Source organism: Cynocephalus volans, chromosome 10, assembly GCF_027409185.1.
Source record: "Cynocephalus volans isolate mCynVol1 chromosome 10, mCynVol1.pri, whole genome shotgun sequence".
NCBI classification, from domain to species: Eukaryota; Metazoa; Chordata; class Mammalia; order Dermoptera; family Cynocephalidae; genus Cynocephalus; species Cynocephalus volans.
In genome coordinates this window covers 26,661,688-26,684,208 of record NC_084469.1, presented here as the reverse complement: position 1 = coordinate 26,684,208, position 22,521 = coordinate 26,661,688, and the positions used below count along the sequence as shown (strand labels likewise).

At 33.8% G+C, this 22,521-nt stretch overlaps 1 protein-coding gene and 1 non-coding gene across 2 annotated transcripts in view; both read right to left on the bottom strand.

The window, feature by feature from the left end:
* Window positions 1-22,521, bottom strand: part of TAOK1 (TAO kinase 1) — a 150,542-nt gene that overhangs the window by 41,971 nt on the left and 86,050 nt on the right. Inside the window, exons 5-10 of the mRNA XM_063111080.1 lie at window positions 21,039-21,084; window positions 20,376-20,472; window positions 17,896-18,009; window positions 14,827-14,918; window positions 6,896-6,989; window positions 3,450-3,531 (exon numbers count right to left, since the gene is read on the bottom strand). Of these exons, the coding sequence (XP_062967150.1) occupies window positions 3,450-3,531; window positions 6,896-6,989; window positions 14,827-14,918; window positions 17,896-18,009; window positions 20,376-20,472; window positions 21,039-21,084 (525 nt within the window). The remainder of the gene's footprint in view (window positions 1-3,449; window positions 3,532-6,895; window positions 6,990-14,826; window positions 14,919-17,895; window positions 18,010-20,375; window positions 20,473-21,038; window positions 21,085-22,521) is intronic.
* On the bottom strand, window positions 11,442-11,548 carry LOC134389740 (U6 spliceosomal RNA). Its single transcript, XR_010024718.1, has one exon. It is a non-coding gene; the product is annotated as a U6 spliceosomal RNA (small nuclear RNA).

Here is a 22,521-nt window from a genome sequence, read left to right as displayed (position 1 = left end):
CAATGACATTTTTCTCAGAAATGGAAAGAACTATCCAAACATTTATATGGAATAACAAAAGACCACACATAGCCAAAGCAATGCTGAGCAAAAAAAATAAAGCGGGAGGCATAACACTACCTGACTTTAAACTATACTACAAAGCTATAATAACCAAAACAGTATGGTACTGGTATAAAAACAGACACACTGATCAATGGAATAGAGAATCCAGAAATCAACCCACACACCTACAGCCATTTGATCTTTGACAAAGGCACCAAGCCTATACACTGGGGAAGAGACTGCCTCTTTAGCAAATGGTGCTGGGAGAACTGGATATCAATATGCAGGAGAATGAAACTAGACCCATACCTCTCACCATATACTAAAGTCAACTCAAAATGGATTAAAGAATTAAATATACACCCTGACACAATAAAACTTCTTAAAGAAAACATAGGAGAAACATTCAGGAAATAGGACTGGACACAGACTTCATGAATACGACCCCCAATGCACGGGCAACCAAAGGAAAAATAAACAAATGGGAGTATATGAAACTAAAGAGCTTTTGCACAGCAAAAGAAACAATTAACAGAGTTAAAAGACAACCAACAGAGTGGGAGAAAATATTTGCAAAATATACACCTGACAAAGGATTAATATCCAGAATATACAAGGAACTCAAACAACTTTACAAGAAAAAAACAAGCAACCTAATTAAACAATGGGCAAAAGAGCTAAGTAGGCATTTCTCTAAGGAAGATATACAAATGGCCAACAGACATATGAAAAAATGCTCAACATCACTCAGCATCCGGGAAATGCAAATCAAAACCACACTGAGATACCATCTCACCCCAGTTAGGATGGCTAAAATCCAAAAGACTCTGAACGATAAATGCTGGCGAGGTTGCGGAGAAAAAGGAACTCTCATACATTGTTGGTGGGACTGCAAAATGGTCCAGCCTCTATGGAAAATGGTATGGAGGTTCCTCAAACAATTACAGATAGATCTACCATATGACCCAGGTATCCCACTGCTGGGAATATACCCAGAGGAATGGAAATTATCAAGTCGAAGGTATACCTGTTCCCCAATGTTCATTTCAGCACTCTTTACAATAGCCAAGAGTTGAAACCAGCCCAACTCGTCCATCATCGGATGAGTGGATACGGAAAATGTGGTATATCTACACAATGGAATACTACTCAGCTATAAAAACAAATGAAATACTGCCATTTGCAACAACATGGATGGACCTTGAGAGAATTATATTAAGTGAAACAAGTCAGGCACAGAAAGAGAAATACCACATGTTCTCACTTATTGGTGGGAGCTAAAAATAAATAAATAAATTCACACACACACACACACACACACACACACACAAAACTGGGGGCGGGGAAGAAGACATAACAACTACAGATACTTGAAGCTGATACGACAAGCAAACAGAAAGGACATTGTTGGGTGGGAGGGAGGAGAGGGTGGAGGGAGGGAGGTTTCGGTAATGGGCCACAATAATCAACCACATTGTATATCAACAAAATAAAAATTTTTTAAAAATAATAATAATAATAAATTGTTTTATAGATACATAATTAGCATACAGATCACAGAAAGACATCTTATGCCCTCCTTTGAGTTCCATGAGATATCCTTGAATTCTTATACTTTTACCTCTGTTAGTTCAAATTTATTTCTTCTCTATGCAGATTTGAACTATATATACAGTATTTTATTCTTTCACTGTCATAAGTAGTATGCTATTTCAAACTCATAAATATCATACCTGCAGAATATTTCATCAAATGTTTGTGCCAAAATTATTTAACCATTACCCTAATTCTGGACAGGTACTTCTTATTTGTTAGCTTGTTTTTGTCAGCTGGCCAGTACAGGGATCCAAACCTTTGTCCTTGGTGTCATAACACCATGCTCGAACCAACTGAGCTAACCAGTCAACCCCTTAGCAGGTATTTCTGATTTTTAATTCTGAGATAAATAATTTCATACATGAAAATGTTTTTCTATTAATTCTTTTCCTTCATGATGGACTATGACAAAAAATGTAATTAGGCCAAAAGACAAGAAGACAGATATTTCCTATCATTTCAAATAGGGCTGTGACAATACCATGACCAGCATTACTATGACCATTATGACCTAGCCAAATGAATACTGTATGCAGACTTGGGATCTAATTACCAAATATCTGACCCCAGTTGGATGAATTATTATTATATGAGTTAGAAGGGCTTCTTTTGCTGTTAGGCAAGCATAAGAAACCACATTCTTCCTTTTGCACTAGCTTGGTATGTACCACTATTTACAAAATTCAGTCTTCTTATGCAAAAAAATTAAACCTTATATATTTTTTGATAGTTTTTTTTTAACATATAGACCTTGCTTATTTTTTACTGACATAATTCCCAGCTACATTAAAGCTTTTGTTGCTACTGTGAGTGTCTATTTATTCGGGTTTTCATTTCTGACACTATGAGTGAGCTTACAGCCTGGAATTCCCCAAGCATTAATGAAACTTTATATTACCCTTCTACATACTGTGGCTGCAAATAATATTATCAAATATACATATGACTGTTCATTTTATTTGTAGCTTTAATTTAACTGCTGTGTATCAGTGAAAATAAACTACTTTGAAATACTAAAAGATTAGTGTAAAAATAGTCTACTTAAATCTTGCAGTGAAAAATCAAATAGGTTCCCAAAGAGATAAAGTAAAATCCTACTTATTATTGCCTAATCTACATCTTTTAAGAACTATATCAAATTCAACAATACTATTATTGCTATTCATAAGATGGTCCCCCAAATAAAATAATTTTTTGAGACCAGAAAGAAGATACCAATTATGTATTTAAATTTGTCAACCAAGTCTACTGAAACCTGATAGAACTTATATAATTAAAATTTTTTTTCCATTGCTAAGTTAGAAAACTATATTTCATAAAAAGGAAACAAAAATATGTCATTTTTAAGTTTCTTTTCTCTCATATTTATATAAATATACATCATTTACCTTCCTTTTATATTAATATTGGACACATCAATATATAAAGTGTGATACATACAAAAATTAAATCCAAAGTTGATCTATGTTTAACCAATTTTGAAATAAAACATTGTTCCACATGAATTAAAATTTATAATTATAATTCATGAATATATTTTTGCAAATAAAAATATTTAGCCGTTTGGTAATATTTTGAAATTTTAACTATATATTCTATTTAGACATGGTAAACTCAGCTAACCAATCTAAAAAAAAAAAAACTTCATATCTAAGAAAAGTTCTCAGAGAACAGTATTAAAAATTAGTATTTTAGTACAAACTAGTACAGCATATTTAATCCTGATTCAGAATCAAAGAATAATAAAACACATTCTTTTAAAATCATTTCTTAGGGGTAAAAACAGATTTGGAATGTAATAGACTGACCTTTAAAAGTTCCTCTGATGTAGGACGATCTTGAGGGATTTTCTGGAGGCAAGAATCTACAAAGTTGCGAAAATAATCAGACCTATTGTAAAGGAAAGTATCAAGTGAACATATTGCTATTTCCTTTAAAAACACATTCACAAATCAAGGCACGTGCCTACTGGTGTGAGGGGGAATAGAAAGGGAATAGAAAAAAAGCAGAAACTATATTCTTTCTTACAAGTCTACAAAAAGCTATGTAAAGCAACCGATGAATCTTTACCATTTTCCAAAGATAAACTGTACATCTTATTTAAAAATACTGCTCCCACATAATGTATTTAAATATCACAACTCATTCTATATTGAGGTAAAATGAGGGAAGCCTATTTACTTTTTTTGTTTGTTTTCATTCAAACCCCAAAACATACTTTCCATTTTGTTTTTCTTTTCTCTAAGCCACCTCTCTTTCCTATTTGCCCCTTGGATCATCTTCTTTATAACATATTCCAGAACATCATTCTATCTGCTCTAAAGAGAGCATTTATTATACCTGAGTATTTGGTGACCCTGAGCAAATGAATAAGACTTCCATTATATCTAGAAAACCAAATAAGATATTTTTTAAAACATTAGAAGTCTGTAACATAAGAGAGAGGTCTTCAAAAAGTTCGTGAAAATGCGCATTATAAAAAAACTACGGGTGAATCGAAAAAGCTTTTTGCATCAAAATAAACGCATACTAACTTGTTACAACTTGTCTGAACAGGATCTAGTCTGAGGCACTAAGGATAGGACATCAATTTGAAAAGAACTCCTATCAGAGCAACATGAATTCTGCTAAAATTGAAGCAAAAACAAACATCAAATTTCTAGTGAAGCTTGGCAGGAAGAATGGTGAAGTCACTGTTGCTATACGAAAAGTTTATGAGGACAATGCCCCAAAGAAATCAGCAGTACAAACGGGTAACTCATTTTAAGAAAGGACAAGATAACATTGAAGATGAAGCCCGCAGTGGCAGACCATCCACATCAATTTGCAAGGAAAAAATTAATCTTGTTCATGACCTAATTGAAGAGGATGACAATTAACAGCAGAAACAGCCAACACTACAGACATCTCAATTGGTTCAGCTTACAAAAGTCTGACCATAAAATTAATTGAGTAAATTTTCCATTCAATGGGTGCCAAAACTGTTGCACCCAGATCAGCTGTAGACAAGAGCAGAGCTTTCAATGGAGATTTTAAACAAGTGGGATGAAAATCCTGAAGCATTTCTTCAAAATTGTAAACAGGTGATGAAACATGTCTTTTACCAGTATGATCCTGAAGACAAAGCACAATCAAAGCCATGACTACCAAGAGGTAGAAGTGTTCCAGTCAAAGCAAAAGTGGACTGGTCAAGAGCAAAGATCATGGCAACGGTTTTGGGGGATGCTCAAGAAATTTTGCTTATTGACTTTCTGGAGGGCCAAAGAACAATAGCATCTGCTTATTTTGAAAGTGTTATAGAGATAGCCGAAGCTCTAGCAAAAAAACACCTGGGAAAGCTTCACCAGAGCCCTCCACCACAAGATGTCTCCTGCTCATTCTGCTTATCAAATAAGGGCAATTTTGTGAGAGTTCTGATGCGAAACCATTAGGGATCCATCTTACAGAGCTGATTTGGCTCCTTCTGACTTCTTTTCGTTTCCTAATCTTCAAAATTTTTTAAAGGGCACATATTTTTCTTCAGTTAATAATGTAAAACAATGCTGCATTGACTTAGGACCCTTAGTTCTTTAGTGATGGACTAAATGGCTGATATCATCACTTTTTTTCTAAAGTGTCTTGAACTTTATGGAGCTTATGTTGAGAAATAAAGTTTATACTTTTTATTTTTATCTTTTAATTTCATTTTCCCACAAACTTTTTGAGGTTCCCTGTATTAGTATACAGTATTATTGACAAGAGTTCAGTGAGTAAGGCAATAAATAATAATTACTCCATCAATGTTTGTCTCCAATATTCAAAAAAGATTTTAAGTTGCTTGTAAGCAAGAATTCTTCTATAATTCCCTAAAGTCTGTGTTCAATATATTTAATTACTTATATGTAACTATACTATAGTTTGAATGTTTTTGTCCTCTTGAAAACTTATGTTAAAAAAAAAAAGGAAATAAACCTTATGTTGAAACTTGTCACAGTGTTGGCAGTTGGGGCCTAATGATAGTTGTTTAGGTCATGAGGGTTCTGCCTTCAGGAATGAATTAATGCTACCATAAAAAAGGCTTCTGGGAGTGGGTTTGCTCTCTCCTTTACTCTGCCATGTGAGGACACAACATTTCTCCCATCCTGAGGAGCCATCCTGGAAGCAGAGAGACAGGCCTTAACATGATGGTGCCTTGATCTTGAACTTCCCAGCCTCCAGAACTGTGAGAAGTAAGTTTCTGTTCTTCATAAATAACCCAGTATCAGGTATTCTAGTATAGCAGCACAAAATGGATTAAAACTTACCATAATATTAAATAAACTCTTTGCCAAAAGATTCCTTCTATATATATCTCCACATAAGTAGCAAAAAACTTACAAATGTGCCTTAATTATGTAATTTTTTAAAAAATTAAGTAACCCTAACATATATATATATATTTGTGAATTTTAGAATATTTATTAAATACTTGTATGCTGGATATTCTCCTAAAATTTTTCAAATGCTAGGTATACTTGAGGAATTAATTTTGCACTACTGATAAAAATTCTAGTTTTCTAAAATTGTCAATCAGTTTTCTATAAACTTCTTTACATAAATGAACTTAATTGTATCAAATCAAGGAAGTACTAGAAAGAACATCAGAGCAATCTGAATAACAAGTATCATAATTAGAATGATCTCAAAGTTTTTAATTACCCAGTAATTCTGATAAAGTCAAATAATTTTACCTATGTTTTATACCATATTAATTATAAACCATTTCCCAATCAAATATCACTACAGGTTGTGACAATCTGTATCGTTTAGTTATATAATATTATTATTATTTTTTTTTGGTGACCGGTAACGGGCCATCCTTATATAGGATCCGAATCCACAGCCTCGGTGCCCCCAGCGCCACACTCTCCTGAGTGAGCCACGGGATCGGCCCTATAATATTAATGTTTTAAAACTGCTATTTATTATATAATTTAGGAACTATGTGTTGAATTCCAAAGGAAAAGCAAAATATACATTTTGTAAAAATCAATACTTTCTGCATCCATATGACATCATCTATCCTTTTCTTCTGAATTGAGTATATATATATATTATGAAATGTAGACATGATTAAGGTGTAAATACAATATAAGAAAAGGTAAAATTAACCTATTTTAATATCTCTTCAGGTAATACATTTTACCTAATTGAAAATAAATCATTTTGACAACAAATTAAGAAAAAGCATTTCATTTATACAATGTTGAGCAATGTATCTCTTAGCAATACTCACCATTCATTAGACTGTAGTGTAGGGGATTCATTTTGGGCTATGTGATATAAGGCACTCATTGCATTCATATTAAATAAAGGAGGCTTTCTTTCCGCTGTAAAAGAAAAAAAAATTCTTGTAAAATATGTGCCTGTTAAATAGGGGCACTGAAGTATTGTTCAAGTTTTTTTGTTTTTAAAAGAATATTTTTATTTTGAAACAATTTTAAACTAACTTTCAACTAAAAAAATTGCAAAGAACTTTTTATAGTGAATCAATTGAGAATAAATTACTGATCTGAAACTCCACCATCCCTAAATACTTGAACATATATTTCCTACAAACAAGAACATTTTCCTAAAAACCATAATACATCCATTAAATCAGGCTATTTAATACTGATACATAAGTGTCATCTAATCCCCAAACCCCATTCAAGTTTCATTCAAATGTCCTAATAATGTCCCATGTAGCAAAAGTGAGCTTTGATTATTTGCATCCTTCAAGGAATTTGTCCATTTTATCTAAGTTGTCAAACTTATTGACATAAAATTGTTCTTATTTCCCTATTATCCTTTTTATGTCTGTAAAGAAATTTATGTCTTCTCTCTTTTTTCCCTAATCAGTCCAGCTAGAGGTTTATCGATTTCACTGATCTTCTCAAAGAATTAGTTTTTGGTTTCATTGATTTTCTCTATTGTTTTTCAGTTTTTTATTCTCCAACTGATTTCTGCTTTGGTCTTTATTATTCCCTTCCTTCTGCTTATTTAAGTTACTGCATTTTCCTAGTTTCTTAAAGTGAAAGTTGAAACCATGACCTTGACAATTTTGAAGTATACAGGGTTCTTGAATTATCCCTCAGTTTGGGTTTGTTTAATATTTCCAAGGACTACATTTGGGCTACATATCTTTGCAGGAATGTCACAGAACACTATATTTTGTTCACTATATCTTATGAGGTGGCACATGATTAAGGCTTTGATCACATGATTAAGGCTGTTTCTGCCAGGCTTCTTCATAGTAAAGTTTCTCTTTTCTCCTTTGTAATTAACAAGCATTTTGTGAGAAGGTACTTTAGATCTACATAAATATCCTGTTTCTCATAAAATCTTCATTTCATTTATTTACTTAATGTATGAATTTGTAGATTTCTACTTAATAAGTTATAATCTATCGTTTAATTTGATGTTCAAATTGTCTCATATTTTAGCAGAGGCCAGCTTTTTAATAAGCTGGCTTTTGTATCTTTTGGACATAGACTCATTATCTTTTCATTGCTTCCTTGCTTTCTGGTACACTAAGATGTCCCAGGCTCATCTTGTACTTTCCCTACCCCAGACCTTAGATCAACTATTTCTCCACGACACTAGGTTTGCTCACTGCTACTGGAGTATCACTGCTCCCAGAATCTCTCAATGGACACAGTTAGGGAATATATACACGTATATAATATATTTATACACACAGAGGAATATTATTATTATTATTATTATTTAGGTGAAAATGTCTTTTAATTGAAAAGCACTGCTCCCAAACATAGGGTTTAGATTTTTTTTTTAATTTTATTTTGTTGATATACAATGTGGTTGATTATTGTGCCCATTACCGAAACCTCATTTGTATGTTTATTGAAAACAATGAGTTCGCTATAATATCTCAAATTCCAATCTAACACCACAGTATTTATTTTAATCTTCTCTCTTTTCCACATTTGTAAAGTCATTCTCTGACAATGAGAAACATTGTTCTCGTTATCCTTGATAAATTCCCCCTGTATGTATTCTCCCATTTTTGCCATTACCCTCTCCCACGCAGATGCCCTTCTTTACCTGAATCCTCAATTCCATTTAACTGCACAGTGTGAATACCCTCTTCATCTACTTGGTTTCTGAAACAGGTCACTTCTCTATAGAGAAGCCCCCCTCATCAGGGAAGCCCTCTTCATTTTTATCAGTCTCTCCCACTGTGTCAGGCCACCCCTATATATGAACCTCCTTTTCAGACTCTGACTCTACACAATGGGATGCTCCTCCTGTGTTGTCAGAGCTCCTTGGGCTCTGATGGCCCACGTTGAGCCACCTCCATGTATAAATGCCTTAGTCATCCCACTAGGGCTCTGAATCTCCACACCTGCCTATTTCTTTGCATGAGTTTCATCAGTTTCTGATTTCACACACCAGGCTACGAGAAGTCCCTCCTCTAGTCACTTGATACTGACATTCCACCCTGAGCAACCATGACTCACCACCTATCTGACAGAATACATACCTATTCTTGTCTTACCTAACGGATTTAAGACTGAGTAGTTTGGGAACAGGAAAGAGTTACTAAGGAATTCTAAATGAAGGAAACGTAACTTTTTTTATTTCTATGATAAGTTATTAAGGTCATTATTTTTTTTTAATAGTATACCACCAATATATCAAACCAGAACACACCTTTTTAATTTTGTCATTTACTATTAAATTTAAAATCTCTCAATTTTACCAAAGGATACTGTATTTAGCTAAAAAGTCACAGAATCACAGAAGAGATTCACCAAATCTACAATGTTGTAGACTTTGGTAGATTCAACTGACATTTTCTATCTCAAATTCTTATAAGCTACTACTAAACTTTGTTTTAAACAAAATTTATTTCTTAAAAAGTTACAGAGATCCCATTCCTTATTACCTTGTGCATATGTTTCTAAATGTGGATTGCTTCTGTAAAATTAATACCACCAAAACTAAAGAGGAAATGAGATGAAACTGAGATAGAATAACTGGAAGGTCTGGAAAGTAAATCTCAGAAAACAATGCCCAGTGGGAAAAAAAATTCCAGAGAAAGAACTGAAATTATGTATTCTTATGCTATGAGAATAATGAAAGGTGAGGTAAATGAGTTCAAATTTTACCACTTTCCTTTCTGGCCATATCTATCAATGGGGAAAATGACTTCGTGTTTGCTTGAGAACTAGTGCTGACAATAGACTTAATCAAGTTTCCATTCACTCTGGCTCTCTATAGAAGGTACATACTGTATATACACCCCAGGTTAAGACACAAGGGAGAAGTTTTTTGTCCCCTTTTCCCCCTTGTGTTAGAGTGCTGTTTTTGAGGGAGACTCTCAGTAAGTTAGGTTTATTTATATCATCTTTAAATTTAGGATGTAAGAAAGACTGTACAGTACCTGAGACTACATCATGCACAAATGGGACAAAATGATAATAACTAATATTTATCGATGCTTACTATGTGCCAGGGTACTAGTAAATGGCAACATGTTAGCGATGATAAAGAAAACTGAAAGAAAAAAAAAGCACAGAGTCAAGCTTGTTTTATGTTAACAACAGTTGATTAAAGCAGGACCATGAAGAATTACATTAAAACCAAAAATTGAAAGAAAATTCACCTGAAATGCTAACAATGGTTATGTTTAGATATTAGAACTATGGTTAATTTATTTTCTTTTTAATTCCTTTTGTATTTCTGTAATTTTATACCCTTAACATATATTTATATAATTGGAAAAAAATGATAAATTCTATTTTTATAAAGGTGATTGTACAATCATGCACACAGGTTGGAAAATAACAAACTAGGGATCTTCTTCATCAGATTACTGTAAACAAACACATAAACCCACTCATGAAAAATCCTGCATTTCAAGATCTCTTGATCATAAGATACAACCAAGTTATTTCAACCTTTGTGACACCAAAGTATGAGAGTCATACAGGGGTCTTTGTGGAAAGATTAGTATTATCTTTTAATTTCATTTCTCATGAAGTTTTTGAAGTATGCTTGTATTTATTCACAACTATCTTTATCAAAACCAAGGATAATATAATTGATTTAAGTTTCTTCTCTTTTGCAATGCAGTGGACTGAATGTCCCTCCCAAACACACTGAAGCTAATCCCCACTGTAACTGTTGATGGTGGGAAAACCTATTATGATCAATGAAAGGTGGGGCCTTGAAGAGGTGATTAGATTGTGACGACCATGCCCAAGTTCATGGATTAATCCATCTGATAGTTTAATGGTTGTCATGCGCATGGTTTGGAGGGATTTAAAAGGAGAGTACAGGAGGAGCTATCTCTTTCTCTGCTCTGCCATTCTGACATATGAGACCCCTGTGTGTCACTGTCACCACCAACAAGGCCTTCACCACATCTGTTTCCTGGACTTTGGACTTCCCAGCCTCTAAAACTATAAATAATAAAAAATAAATAAATTTCATTTTCTTACAAATTACCCAGTTCTAGATATTTTGCTATAAGCAACAGAAAAGGACTAATACACCTACACTGTAAGAAAATAATCTGGTTTTTTTGTTTGTTTTTTTTTAAATTTTATTTTGTCGATATACATTGTGGCTGATTATTGCTCCCCATCACCAAAACCTCCCTCCCTTCTCCCTCCCCCCCAACAATGTCCTTTCTGTTTGCTTGTCATATCAACTTCAAATAATTGTGGTTGTTATATCTTCTTCCCCCCCCCCCCCGGTTTTTGTGTGTGTGTGTGTGTGTGAATTTATATATTAATTTTTAGCTCCCACCAATAAGTGAGAACATGTGGTATTTCAAAAATATGGAACGCTTCACAAATTTGCGTGTCATCCTTGCACAGGGGCCATGCTAATCTTCTCTGTATCGTTCCAATTTTAGTATATGTGCTGCCGAAGCGAGCACAAGAAAATAATCTGCTTTAACTCATCATCCTTAACCAAAGTAAAAAGGATCTTAGATGTATCTTGCAAGACTGAATATAGTTTGCATTGAAAATCATGCCTCTAGGCCTGTGTTATTTAACAGGCTAATAGCCACATGTGACTATTTAAATGCAAACACATTTAAATAAAATAAAATAAAAAATTCAGTTCCTCAGTTACACTAGCCACATTTCAAGTGCTGAAAAGCCATACAGATACAGAACATTTCCATCACTGCAGAAAATGTTATTGGCCTGTGCTACTCTAAATCTTTCCCCTGGAACCAGAATCAGGCTTAAAACATAGTTCCTGACTTAACACTTCATAATTCAAAACATTTGTAACTAAAATTTTTTAAATTTATTATGAAAAACTATTTATAAAGGTCAAGATGCCAAATTTATGCCTAAAACTCTAAAAATTGATTCAAATGTTTCAAACATTTAAAATTATCTAAAGGATAAGCTAACTATACTGATCTAACCACCACACATTGTATACAATTACTGTAAATCAACGTTGTACCCCACACATATGTATAAAAAAAAAATTATCTAAAGGCAGTTGCATCTCCTAAAGTTGCTTTATTATAAGCATAAAAACTCCCATTGTGTATGAACTATATTTTATGAACTAGTATAGAAAGAAGTAGATAGCCTGGGGAAAAATAAGAAGCCATTTCATGAAAACGGCAGTTTATTATTATTTTTTTTTGTCTTCTCCCCCCCCCCTTTATTTGTGTGTTTATTTATTTATTTATTTATTTATTTATTTTTAGCTCCCACAAATAAGTGAGAACATGTGGTATTTCTCTTTCTGTGCCTGACTTGTTTCACTTAATATAATTTTCTCTAAGTCCATCCACATTATTGCAAGTGGTAGTATTTCATTCTTTTTTATAGCAGAGTAGAATTCCATTGTGTAGATATACCACAGTTTCCTTATCCACTCATCTGATGATGGACATTTGGGCTGGTTTCAACTCTTGGCTATTGTAAACAGTGCTGCAATAAACACTGGAGTACAGGTATCCCTTCAGAATGATGATTTCCATTCATCTGGGTATATTCCCAGCAGTGGAATAGCTGGGTCATATGGGAGATCTATTTGCAATTGTTTGAGGAACCTCCATACTATCTTCCATAAAGGCTGCACCATTTTGCAGTCCTACCAACAGTGTATGAGAGTTCCTTTTTCTCCACAAACTGCAGAGTTTAGACAGATTTCATCCTAATTACAGTACAACAAGCCAACAAATACTTTCTAATCAGGGCCGGCCCGTGGCTCACTCGGGAGAGTGTGGTGCTGAGAACACCAAGGCCCCGGGTTCGGATCCCATATACGGATGGCCAGTTTGCTCACTGGCTGAGCATGGTGCTCACAACACCAAGTCAAGGGTTAAGATCCCCTTACCGGTCATCTTTTAAAAAAAAAAACAAAAAAAAAAACTTTCTAATCAAATAAATCTTAAGATAAATCAATGATATCTAATAGCACCACTAATGTAATTTCACCATCACCAAGGAGCATATGTGTGCATTAGCATGTAAAAGCACCCCATGGGCAAGGAGTACATTACCCAGATTCTCTATATTTATATCCAGCCTTTTTAAGAAATTAATTAGGATCTACAGGTAGGGAGAAGAATCAAGAGTAAAAGACTAGGTACTTTCAACTTGAACCAATATTTTGCAGACCTCAAATTGAGACCAAGAGATCACTGAAAGAATGACATTTATGGTAATCTCCAAATCTCTGTTTGCTGATGCTTTTAAACTACAAAATAAACAAGATGACACAGAGCTTGAAGGAAATGGTTACCATAGGAATTGCAACAAAAGCAAAAATATTTAAATATTATATTATTTTGGGGGAAAAAATTAGACTGTGAGATAGAATCCATATGGTTGTAATGGAAATTATAATGTTCATCTACTATGTAACAATAAGCAAGATTTTACCTTTATTTTACCTCAATTTCTACTTATCTACTTCTTTCAGAAAACTACGGACAAACCCAGGTAGATAATGATTAATCAAAATTACACATGGATTTTACTCTTAATGTGTTATTTTAATTCTTGGTCACTCCTTTTAGAATGGTTCAATTAAATACTCCCAATATTTCTCAATTTACATAAAGTTTAGTGAAATATTGTTTGTTTGTTTTTTCTTCGAGTCAGGGTCTCACTATGTTGCCTAGGCTGGAGCGCAGTGGCTATTCCCAGATACGATCCCACTGCTTATCAGCACGGGAGTTTTGACCTGCTCCATTTCTAACCTGGACCGGTTCTCCCCTCCTTAGGCAACTTGTTGGTCCCCCATTCCTGGGAGGTCACCACACTGATGACTGATGCCAATCTAAGTGTAGATACCTGACTGGCATAGCACACTACAGCCCAAAACTCTGGGGCTCACATAATCCTCCAGCCTTAGCTTCACGAGTACGGGAAAGTACTACCATGCCCGCTGGAAAATTCTTATAAGAAGAAAAAAAAAGAAAGGATATTGTGCTAGTGAGGAGAAGCTTAGGGAATCCAAAGCAAGAAAATGGTGATCATCTTCAATTATAGTGACAGTTCACTTACCCACCTGGCTCACTTACAGTGGGAATGTTATTAAGTTATGATGATCCACTGCTTTTAGCATAGTTCTACTTATAAGCAACAGAACAAAATGTGGGCATAAAATCAACCTGCTGTAGGGAATTGGGTTCAGACTCTCTCCCCCACTGCAAGATGCCATATACCTATTGCCATAGCCCCCCTTGAGTAAAGACTGCCTTACCATCTATAAAAAAAAAAAAAAAAAAAAAAAAATCAACTGTTACAATACGGAATGCAGTCTGACATCTCACTTTCACACCAATTCAAAGTAAAACTACCCTAGGTAGAGGAAAGTAATTCATGAACGCTTTAGAAACCTTTTATAGATAGTAAATCTGGTAATCGCAGATACATTGTAGGTGCTTAACAAATACTCATTTTATGGGCCTGTGCTACTCTAAATCTTTTTGCCATATGACAAAGATACCTAAAATTTAACTAAAGACACAGTGGATAATTATTTTAGGCCTAATTTAACAGAGCAAATATACCTAACGTAACATATATAAAAATTACCAGAAAACCAAAAAATACCAGATTAATTGCTTCCCTTAGGATTTGACATATGAAATAAAAATCTATAACTTAGAACACAAACTGAGGTAAAATATTGATCAAAACGCAATCCACAGTAATGAAGAACGATGCTTACCTAGTTCAATACATGTTATTCCAAGAGACCATACATCTACTTTGCCATCATATTGTCCTTCATCCATGGCTAAAATTACTTCTGGGGCCATCCTAAAACATAAAATGTTAATGTCAAGTAAAAAAATGGATAATATTCTTTGAGAACGTAATGACTATGTACATGCAGAACATAATAGTTTGAATTCCAGCTAATATGTTTGGACATAAGAATTTTGATAATGGGAATTAAGTGCATTACAGGTTGTGAGATAAACATTTGGCAATACTCATACAGTGTGAGATTCATTCTCACTATCTGTCATAATCATGTAACACCATCCCAAAAGAACACCACCAGAGGACGGTTGTATTTTGCATCTGTTCAAATTTGAAGATTTGAATATTGCATATCCTTTAGGCCAGTGTTCTCAAACATTTTGGTCTCAGGATCTCATTACAAAAGTCTAACATTTGCTTGAAAGACTGAATTTTGCCACTGACAACAAATACTGTCAGTTGTTTTCCTTGAAGTGACAAGCTCACTCATTTACTTGAGAGAATATCTGCCACAGTAACCAAGACTGAATCGCCATTGTTTGTGTGTCTTTCAAATAAAATTGGCATTCCATGATAAATGTGGCTAGGGCAGCTCACAATAATCACACGATTATCAATCTTAAGGGTATTCCAGTTATAAAACAAAACACTAACTCACATCTTCGACTAGATTCTAACATTCTTGATGGTACTTTACCGTATACTTCATTTGTATTTGGTGTTAAGCACAGATAGATACTTAAAACAGTTACTGACTGCTTCAATAAGACCATCACCAGGCACTCCCAATGTGTGTGTGTGCATGTATGTATATGTGTAAGGACACAGATATGTATCCAATTCTTCTGTACCACACATACCATATACCAATTAACAAATATGTAAATAAATTAACTTTCAATAATCAATAACAAGGTGTTTCCCAAGTGTTCTTTAAGATGTTGAAGTAAGTTTGGGAAATTACTAAGTTAAGCAAAGTTAAAGAAGGAATTTTTGTGTTTTTTGTTGCAGGACTTTCTACAGCCTTTCTAATATCAAATATTCATCACCAATTTCTAAAGAGAGGAATCATTAAGAAGTATTATTGGTTCAGAGAATCCTTTTTAATAGAGGAGAAGGGAACTATCTAGACTAGAGATCTACACAAAAAATTTTTGATCATTTAGAGCAGAGGTCTTCAAATTTTTTTATTCATTTACCTCCTAGAATTTATAAAAACTATTAATCCTTTTGCATGTTTCTGTGCCAGTATCTATGTATTATAAAATTAGTAACTAAGATATAAAGCATATACATATACTGTATATTGTATATGTGCTTTAAAGATATTTAAAACTTGCAGCTGCAGAATTAGTTCATTCAATTTATTAAAACCACTGCCATATAACCTAATTAGCAAAGCCAGTTGCTGTAAATTGGATGCCCCCCATCCTCACTGAGGCTTAATCTCCACTGTAACTATTGAGAGTAGGAAATCCTATTATGGTTATTGAGATGTGGGGACTTGAAGAAGTGATTAGATTGTAGGACCATGCAGTAGTGAATGGATTAAAAATGGTGGCCATGGGCGTGGTTTGGAGTGCTTTAAAAGGAGAGTGAATGAGGAAGTTAGTCAGTCTCTCTCTCTCTCTCTCTCTCTCTCTCTCTCTCTCTCTCCTTTAAAAGGAGAGTGAATGAGGAAGTTAGTCAGTCTCTCTCTCTCTCTCTCTCTCTCTCTCTCCTCTGCCATTTTGCAATGAGACACCCTGCCGTCTCTGTTGCCACCACCAAGGCCTTTACCAAATGTATTCCCTGGACTTTGGGCTTCCCAGCCTCAGAAACTGTAAGCAATAAATTTCATTTTTTATAAATTACCTAGTTCCAGGTATTTTGTTATAAGCAATAGAAACGGACTAATAAACCAGTCTTCACAGTCATCTCAATCAGCAAATCATAATCACTTTCTGTCAGAAAAAGTCTGACTTCATTTACAATGCAGTAAACATGTTAACATGTCCCTACGACAACCATCTCAGTTCTGAATTCTACACTAAAAAAAAAAGGGTGGGGTAGGAGGTTTGGAGAGAGAATAAAAAAGAAAGAAGAAAAAGGAAAGGTAGGAAGATAGCTGGAAAGGCACAGGAACTTGCCATGAACTGTGCCCTGACCCTGTGATAATTTTCATAAGTGCTATACATTCTCAAAATGTCTCTCTGATGTGCTTCTGAGGCTTTTACATTCTAGACAATGCACCATTCTAATATTCAGGATGGGTAAACTGCCCCGCCCTCCTTTTTTTTAATATAAAGCAAGAGAAGGGAGATTTGAAAGCCAGGTGGGAAAGAAGATACAGTGGACCTCAGGTACCACTCTCAGCATATACAAAGAGGGCACATATGGAAGTTAAAGATCTGAAAAATTAGTCCCTTCAAACTTGCTGACAGATACTAAATTATTTATAGCTGAAATTAGATGATGTCTAGTATTTGTTTCAAAATAACTGGGGTGGGGGGGTAAAAAGGAGAAGAAATAGGGTAGGACTGGTCACATGTGAATGTTGTTGGGCTGGGTGATTATTATGTAAGGTTTCATCATACTTTTTTCTACTTTTACATAGGTCTGAAATTCTCCATACTAAAAGGTCAAAACAAAACAGAAAAATACTCCAAATCAGCTACCAGAATTTAAGTATTCTTAGTCTGAGTATCATTGATACATGGTAAATATAAGTCTACAGAAAACATACTAATTACCACTTAGTATGTTTATCTCCTCTCCCACTTGAATTTTATTGAATTTTTTTACTCGCATACCCAATATATGATGCAGACAGTAATAAGAAAGCAAATGTGGCAGGGACAAAATGAAAAAGTAAGCAGATGCAAGGGCAGCACTCCAAATCTATATTTAAAACTATGTATAATGTTTAAAGTAAAAATGTCCAAAATAGCATTATATTTCCAGGGAAAAGATACAACATCTGAAAGAAGTACAACCACACATTGCCTATTTCTATTATGAGGATCAATATACCACATAGGACTATTCTTACCAATATGGCGTTCCCACAAAAGAATTGGCAGGAGATGCCATGGAAGCAGATCCAAAGTCAGCAAGTTTCACCTGGCCTGGTTCTGTCAGAAGGATATTTCCTGCTTTGATGTCTCTGGATTTAATGAACATGGAAATTATTTATCTTTCCTTCATTATATTGTGTTTAAAATGAAAAAAATCAAATAAGAATTCGTAAAGTAGGGAAGAAGAAATCAAAATAATTAAGTGCTGAGATAATCTTACAATTGGGATAATGATCCCAAATTTACTTTCAAACTTTCTCAAACAGCAAACACACTGTCCATCCAAACTAAAAAAATTATGAGTATTTATATAATGGAATTGTGTCCATGGGGCACTATAACATACACTTAACCTTTCGAAAATTAAAAAAGAAAAACCAAATTTCCAAGCACTTGTCAATTCTTATATAATCCTAATTCTTTAGGATTCAAACCAGAAAACAGAAAATACAGCATTCATATAAATATCTAGTAACAAATTTCTAAAAGAGAAGACAAATAGTGATAAAAGGCAAAACAGGAAAAAAGTAACTGCAGCATATATTCTATACTTGCGTTTCTGTGTACTGGTACAAATAAGGTTCTAAAAACAGAATTTAATTAGCTAACAAACCCTTTATAATATTTGAGAACCCCACTTAATGTTAAAAAAAGAAAGCAAAAAACAAAAACAAAAAATGTTATCTTCCACACTTGGTGTATTTTTTTTTTTTTTTTTTGGTTTGCTGGCCAGTAGGGGGATCCGAACCCTTGACCTTGGTATTAGCACTGTGCTCTAACCAAGTGAGCTAACTGGCCAACCCCAAGGATTATTCATATCACTTTCAATCTTTAGCACAGATCCCCTAACTAAATATGAAATGAAAACTGAAATATATGGATAAAGTAGCATCAATGATCCCAAATTTACTTTCAAACTTACTTTCTAAAACAGCAAACACACTGTCCATCCAAACTAAAAAAATTATGTGTGTCCATGCAGCATTATAACATACTTAACTTTTCAAAAATTAAAAAAAAAACAAATTTCCAAACACCTGTCAATTCTTTTTATAGTACTGTAATGCATATATACAGGTTGAGCATCCCTAATCTGAAAATCCAAAATCAGAAATGCTCCATTATCAGAAACTTTTTGAATACCAACATAATCCTGACAGAAAATGCTCACTGCAGCATATCAGATTTTCAGATTACGAATGCTCAACCAGTATGTATTCTGCAAATATTTTAAAATCCAACAAAATCTATCTGAAACAATTCTGGTCCCAAACATTTCGGATAAGGAATACTCAACCTACAATACTAAGTGAATGTATTTTCCTTCCATTTGTCTTGTAAAAGTCATCCCTCCATATCCACAAAGAATTGATTTCAGGACCCCCACAAATTCCAAAATCTGCATATGCCCTAGTTCCTTATATAAAATGGCACAGTTTTTGCATATAACCTATGTACATCCTCCCATATACTTTAAATCATCTCTAGATTACTTATAATACCTAATACAATGTGAATGCTATGTAAATAGTTGTTATACTGTATTTTTAAATTTTTGTATTTTTTTTAGTGTTGTATTGTTACTTTTTATTGTTTTTTCCCCCAAATATTTTCCATGCATTGTTTGTTGAATCCACAGATGCAAAACCCATGGACGCAGAGGACTGACTATACTTTGAAGAGAGAATATCTTAGGTTTTAATTCCAACTTCACCAGTCACTTATTTACTAACATGGATTTCTCTTGGACCTTACTATCCTTATCTAAAAAAAATGATAACCCATTAACTCACAATGACATTATATAGTCTGAAATGTATTATCTGATTCACATATATATGAAAAAAAGCAAGTTTCCTTCTAAAACAGCCAAAACCCATACCAAGGCTGAAAATGCATTATGAAGTTATTTGACCTCAAAAGTACATCAAGGATTATCAAGGACTAATAGTCAAAAGGAAAGAGTCTGGAGTAGCTTTTATCAATGTCACAGAATAAATAAAACAAATCTGGCATTATTAGTTAACAAGAAGACAAAAGATCTTAGTTTAGTTCTAGCTCCAATCTATTTGACTTTGCAACCTTTGAGAAATTACAGTTACAAATTGGGGTATCATTTTCTTTACCTATAAAATAAAAAAGAAAGACTATATGATCCTTAATGCCCTTTCCAGTTAGCAAATTAAATGATTCTACGATTAAATTTCCACCACAAATCCATAAAGTGCACATACTTTAGAAGGCCCATAAGCACCTGTAGGCAAAGATAAAATTATCCTAAACAGAGAGATCAAATTTATCACTATATTGTTTTTAAGACATGGACAATCAAAACAAATATGAGTTTATATGATTCCATTTGGCTATAACCAACAAAATTTTCAGAGTTAAATTCTAGCATTCATAAATACAAGCCATTTGCTTGCTAGTACATGACAATTTTCAAAGCACTTACCTATGGATCATGGTATGAGAATGTAAGTAGGCTAATCCCTGGAGAGCACCATGTGTAATTGCTGCTATCTCCACTTCTTGTAATGGCTTTTTGTGAACTTAAATAAGAATTTATTTGAAAATAATTATTATATAGAACATGTTTGTTTTAAAAAATAAATATACATATCTAATGTATGGGCATGGGCAATTTAAAGAAATTCGCATATAACAAAAAGATTTATTTCCCAAGATGATAAAACTAGGCTACTGAACTTTATAACTAGTATACAGTTGTGCTCGCTGTTAAAGTATAGTTCACAGTCTATTTTCCTCTTAGGTAACATATTAAATAATTATTTGGTTATTACAAAGACAAAAGCAACAAAAAAAAGTTCTCCCTTTATTCTCATCTATCTTTGTTCTGAACAGAAGCAGATCAAGCTGAATGACAGAAAATCCCGAAAAAATGCTTGTAAAATCAAATGAGAGAAAACTCACCTATTTTATGCTGCTATAAAATATTTAATGAGAATAGCACATACTATGCTGAGAATCTGGAAAAGGCTAAGGTTTCCACTCTTTCTAGAAAGTTTTGCATTATTTAGTATTAACTTTAAATAACCTCTAACTGAATTATTTTATTCCATTAATACTCTTTAAAAAATAGTCAAAAGAAACTTACCTTCTAGCAAATCTGAAGCAGATCCTAAACAATATTCCATTACAAGCTACATGGGAAGAAAAATTATAAAGGCATTAAGATACTTTATTATACAGATTCTATTTGAGATAAAATACATTCACCCAGATCAAGAAGTTTGAAAAAAAACAAATTCTAGTCATCATCTACCTTAAAAAATAAAGTTATGTATTCAGTAATTTGTTAAATGCATATGTAAAGTAAACCAATAATACATTAATCCTTTAATAATGTCAAAATATAATAACTTCCAAAGCTATAATATTTCATATATAGTTACTAATTAAAATTATAAAGGAATATACACATTGTTACTATTAACCTCTAGTAACAATATTGATAATTGTTAGGAGGCAGACAACTGTGTTCTCTGGAACCATATGTGCAGTTTAAATGTTTCTTTTAGGGCCTGGCCAGTTAGCTCAGTTGGTGAGTGTGAGCTGATAACACGAAGGTCCAGGGTTTGATCCCTGTACTGTCCACACACCCCCAAAAAAAGTTTCTTTTAAAGCAAACACAGAGCACCTCCTATGTGCCATGTATTTTATATATATTAACCAATTTAATCCTTCTAAGAATTTTATTGGGAAGATCTTACTATTATCCTTGTTTTACAGATGGAGAAACTTCAGAGAGAGAAAGGTAACCTGATCAAGGTCACTACTTTTTCTTCAAACATAGCTTCAATTTTACTTTACTTTTTTGGTGACTGGCCAGGACAGGGACTGAATCCTGGTCCTTGGTGTTATCATTACCATGCTCTAACCAACCGAGCTAACCAACCTCAACTTTAGAAGTCACTACCAGCACCACCAAAATCAAACGGGATAAAAATGCATGAAACATGACAAATCTAAATCTAAGTTAAGTATGTTAAAATGATAATTAGCTGTGGCTTATTAGTTATTCAAAATAAGAGTAATTCCTGGTAACAACAGGGCAAAATTAATTTCTACTAGTTGTAACAAAGTGTCCCAAATCTCTACCTTTACTATTATCCAGTCAAGAAATCATGATCAGTTCTTTTTTTTTTTTTTTTTTTTTTTTGTCGTTTTTTCGTGACCGGCACTCAGCCAGTGAGTGCACCGGTCAGTCCTATATAGGATCCGAACCCGCGGCGGGAGGGTCGCCGCGCTCCCAGCGCAGCACTCTACCAGGTGCGCCACGGGCTCGGCCCAATCATGATCAGTTTTAATTTCACCATGATTCACCCAAAATTCACCAAGATCCTTCTGGTTAAATGGATTACAATATGCTCATGTAAAAAAAGATATGCTAACTTTCGCCCTCAAGTAACAAGATTGTTTTCACAATGTTTGAATGGTACTTCTAAAACTATCAGAGGGCATTTTATCATACAAGGGGGTCTTCAAAAAGTTCATAGAAAATGAGCATTATAAAAAAAACTATGCATGAATTGCAAAGGTTTTCTGCACCAAAATAAACTCATACTAACTTTTTACAA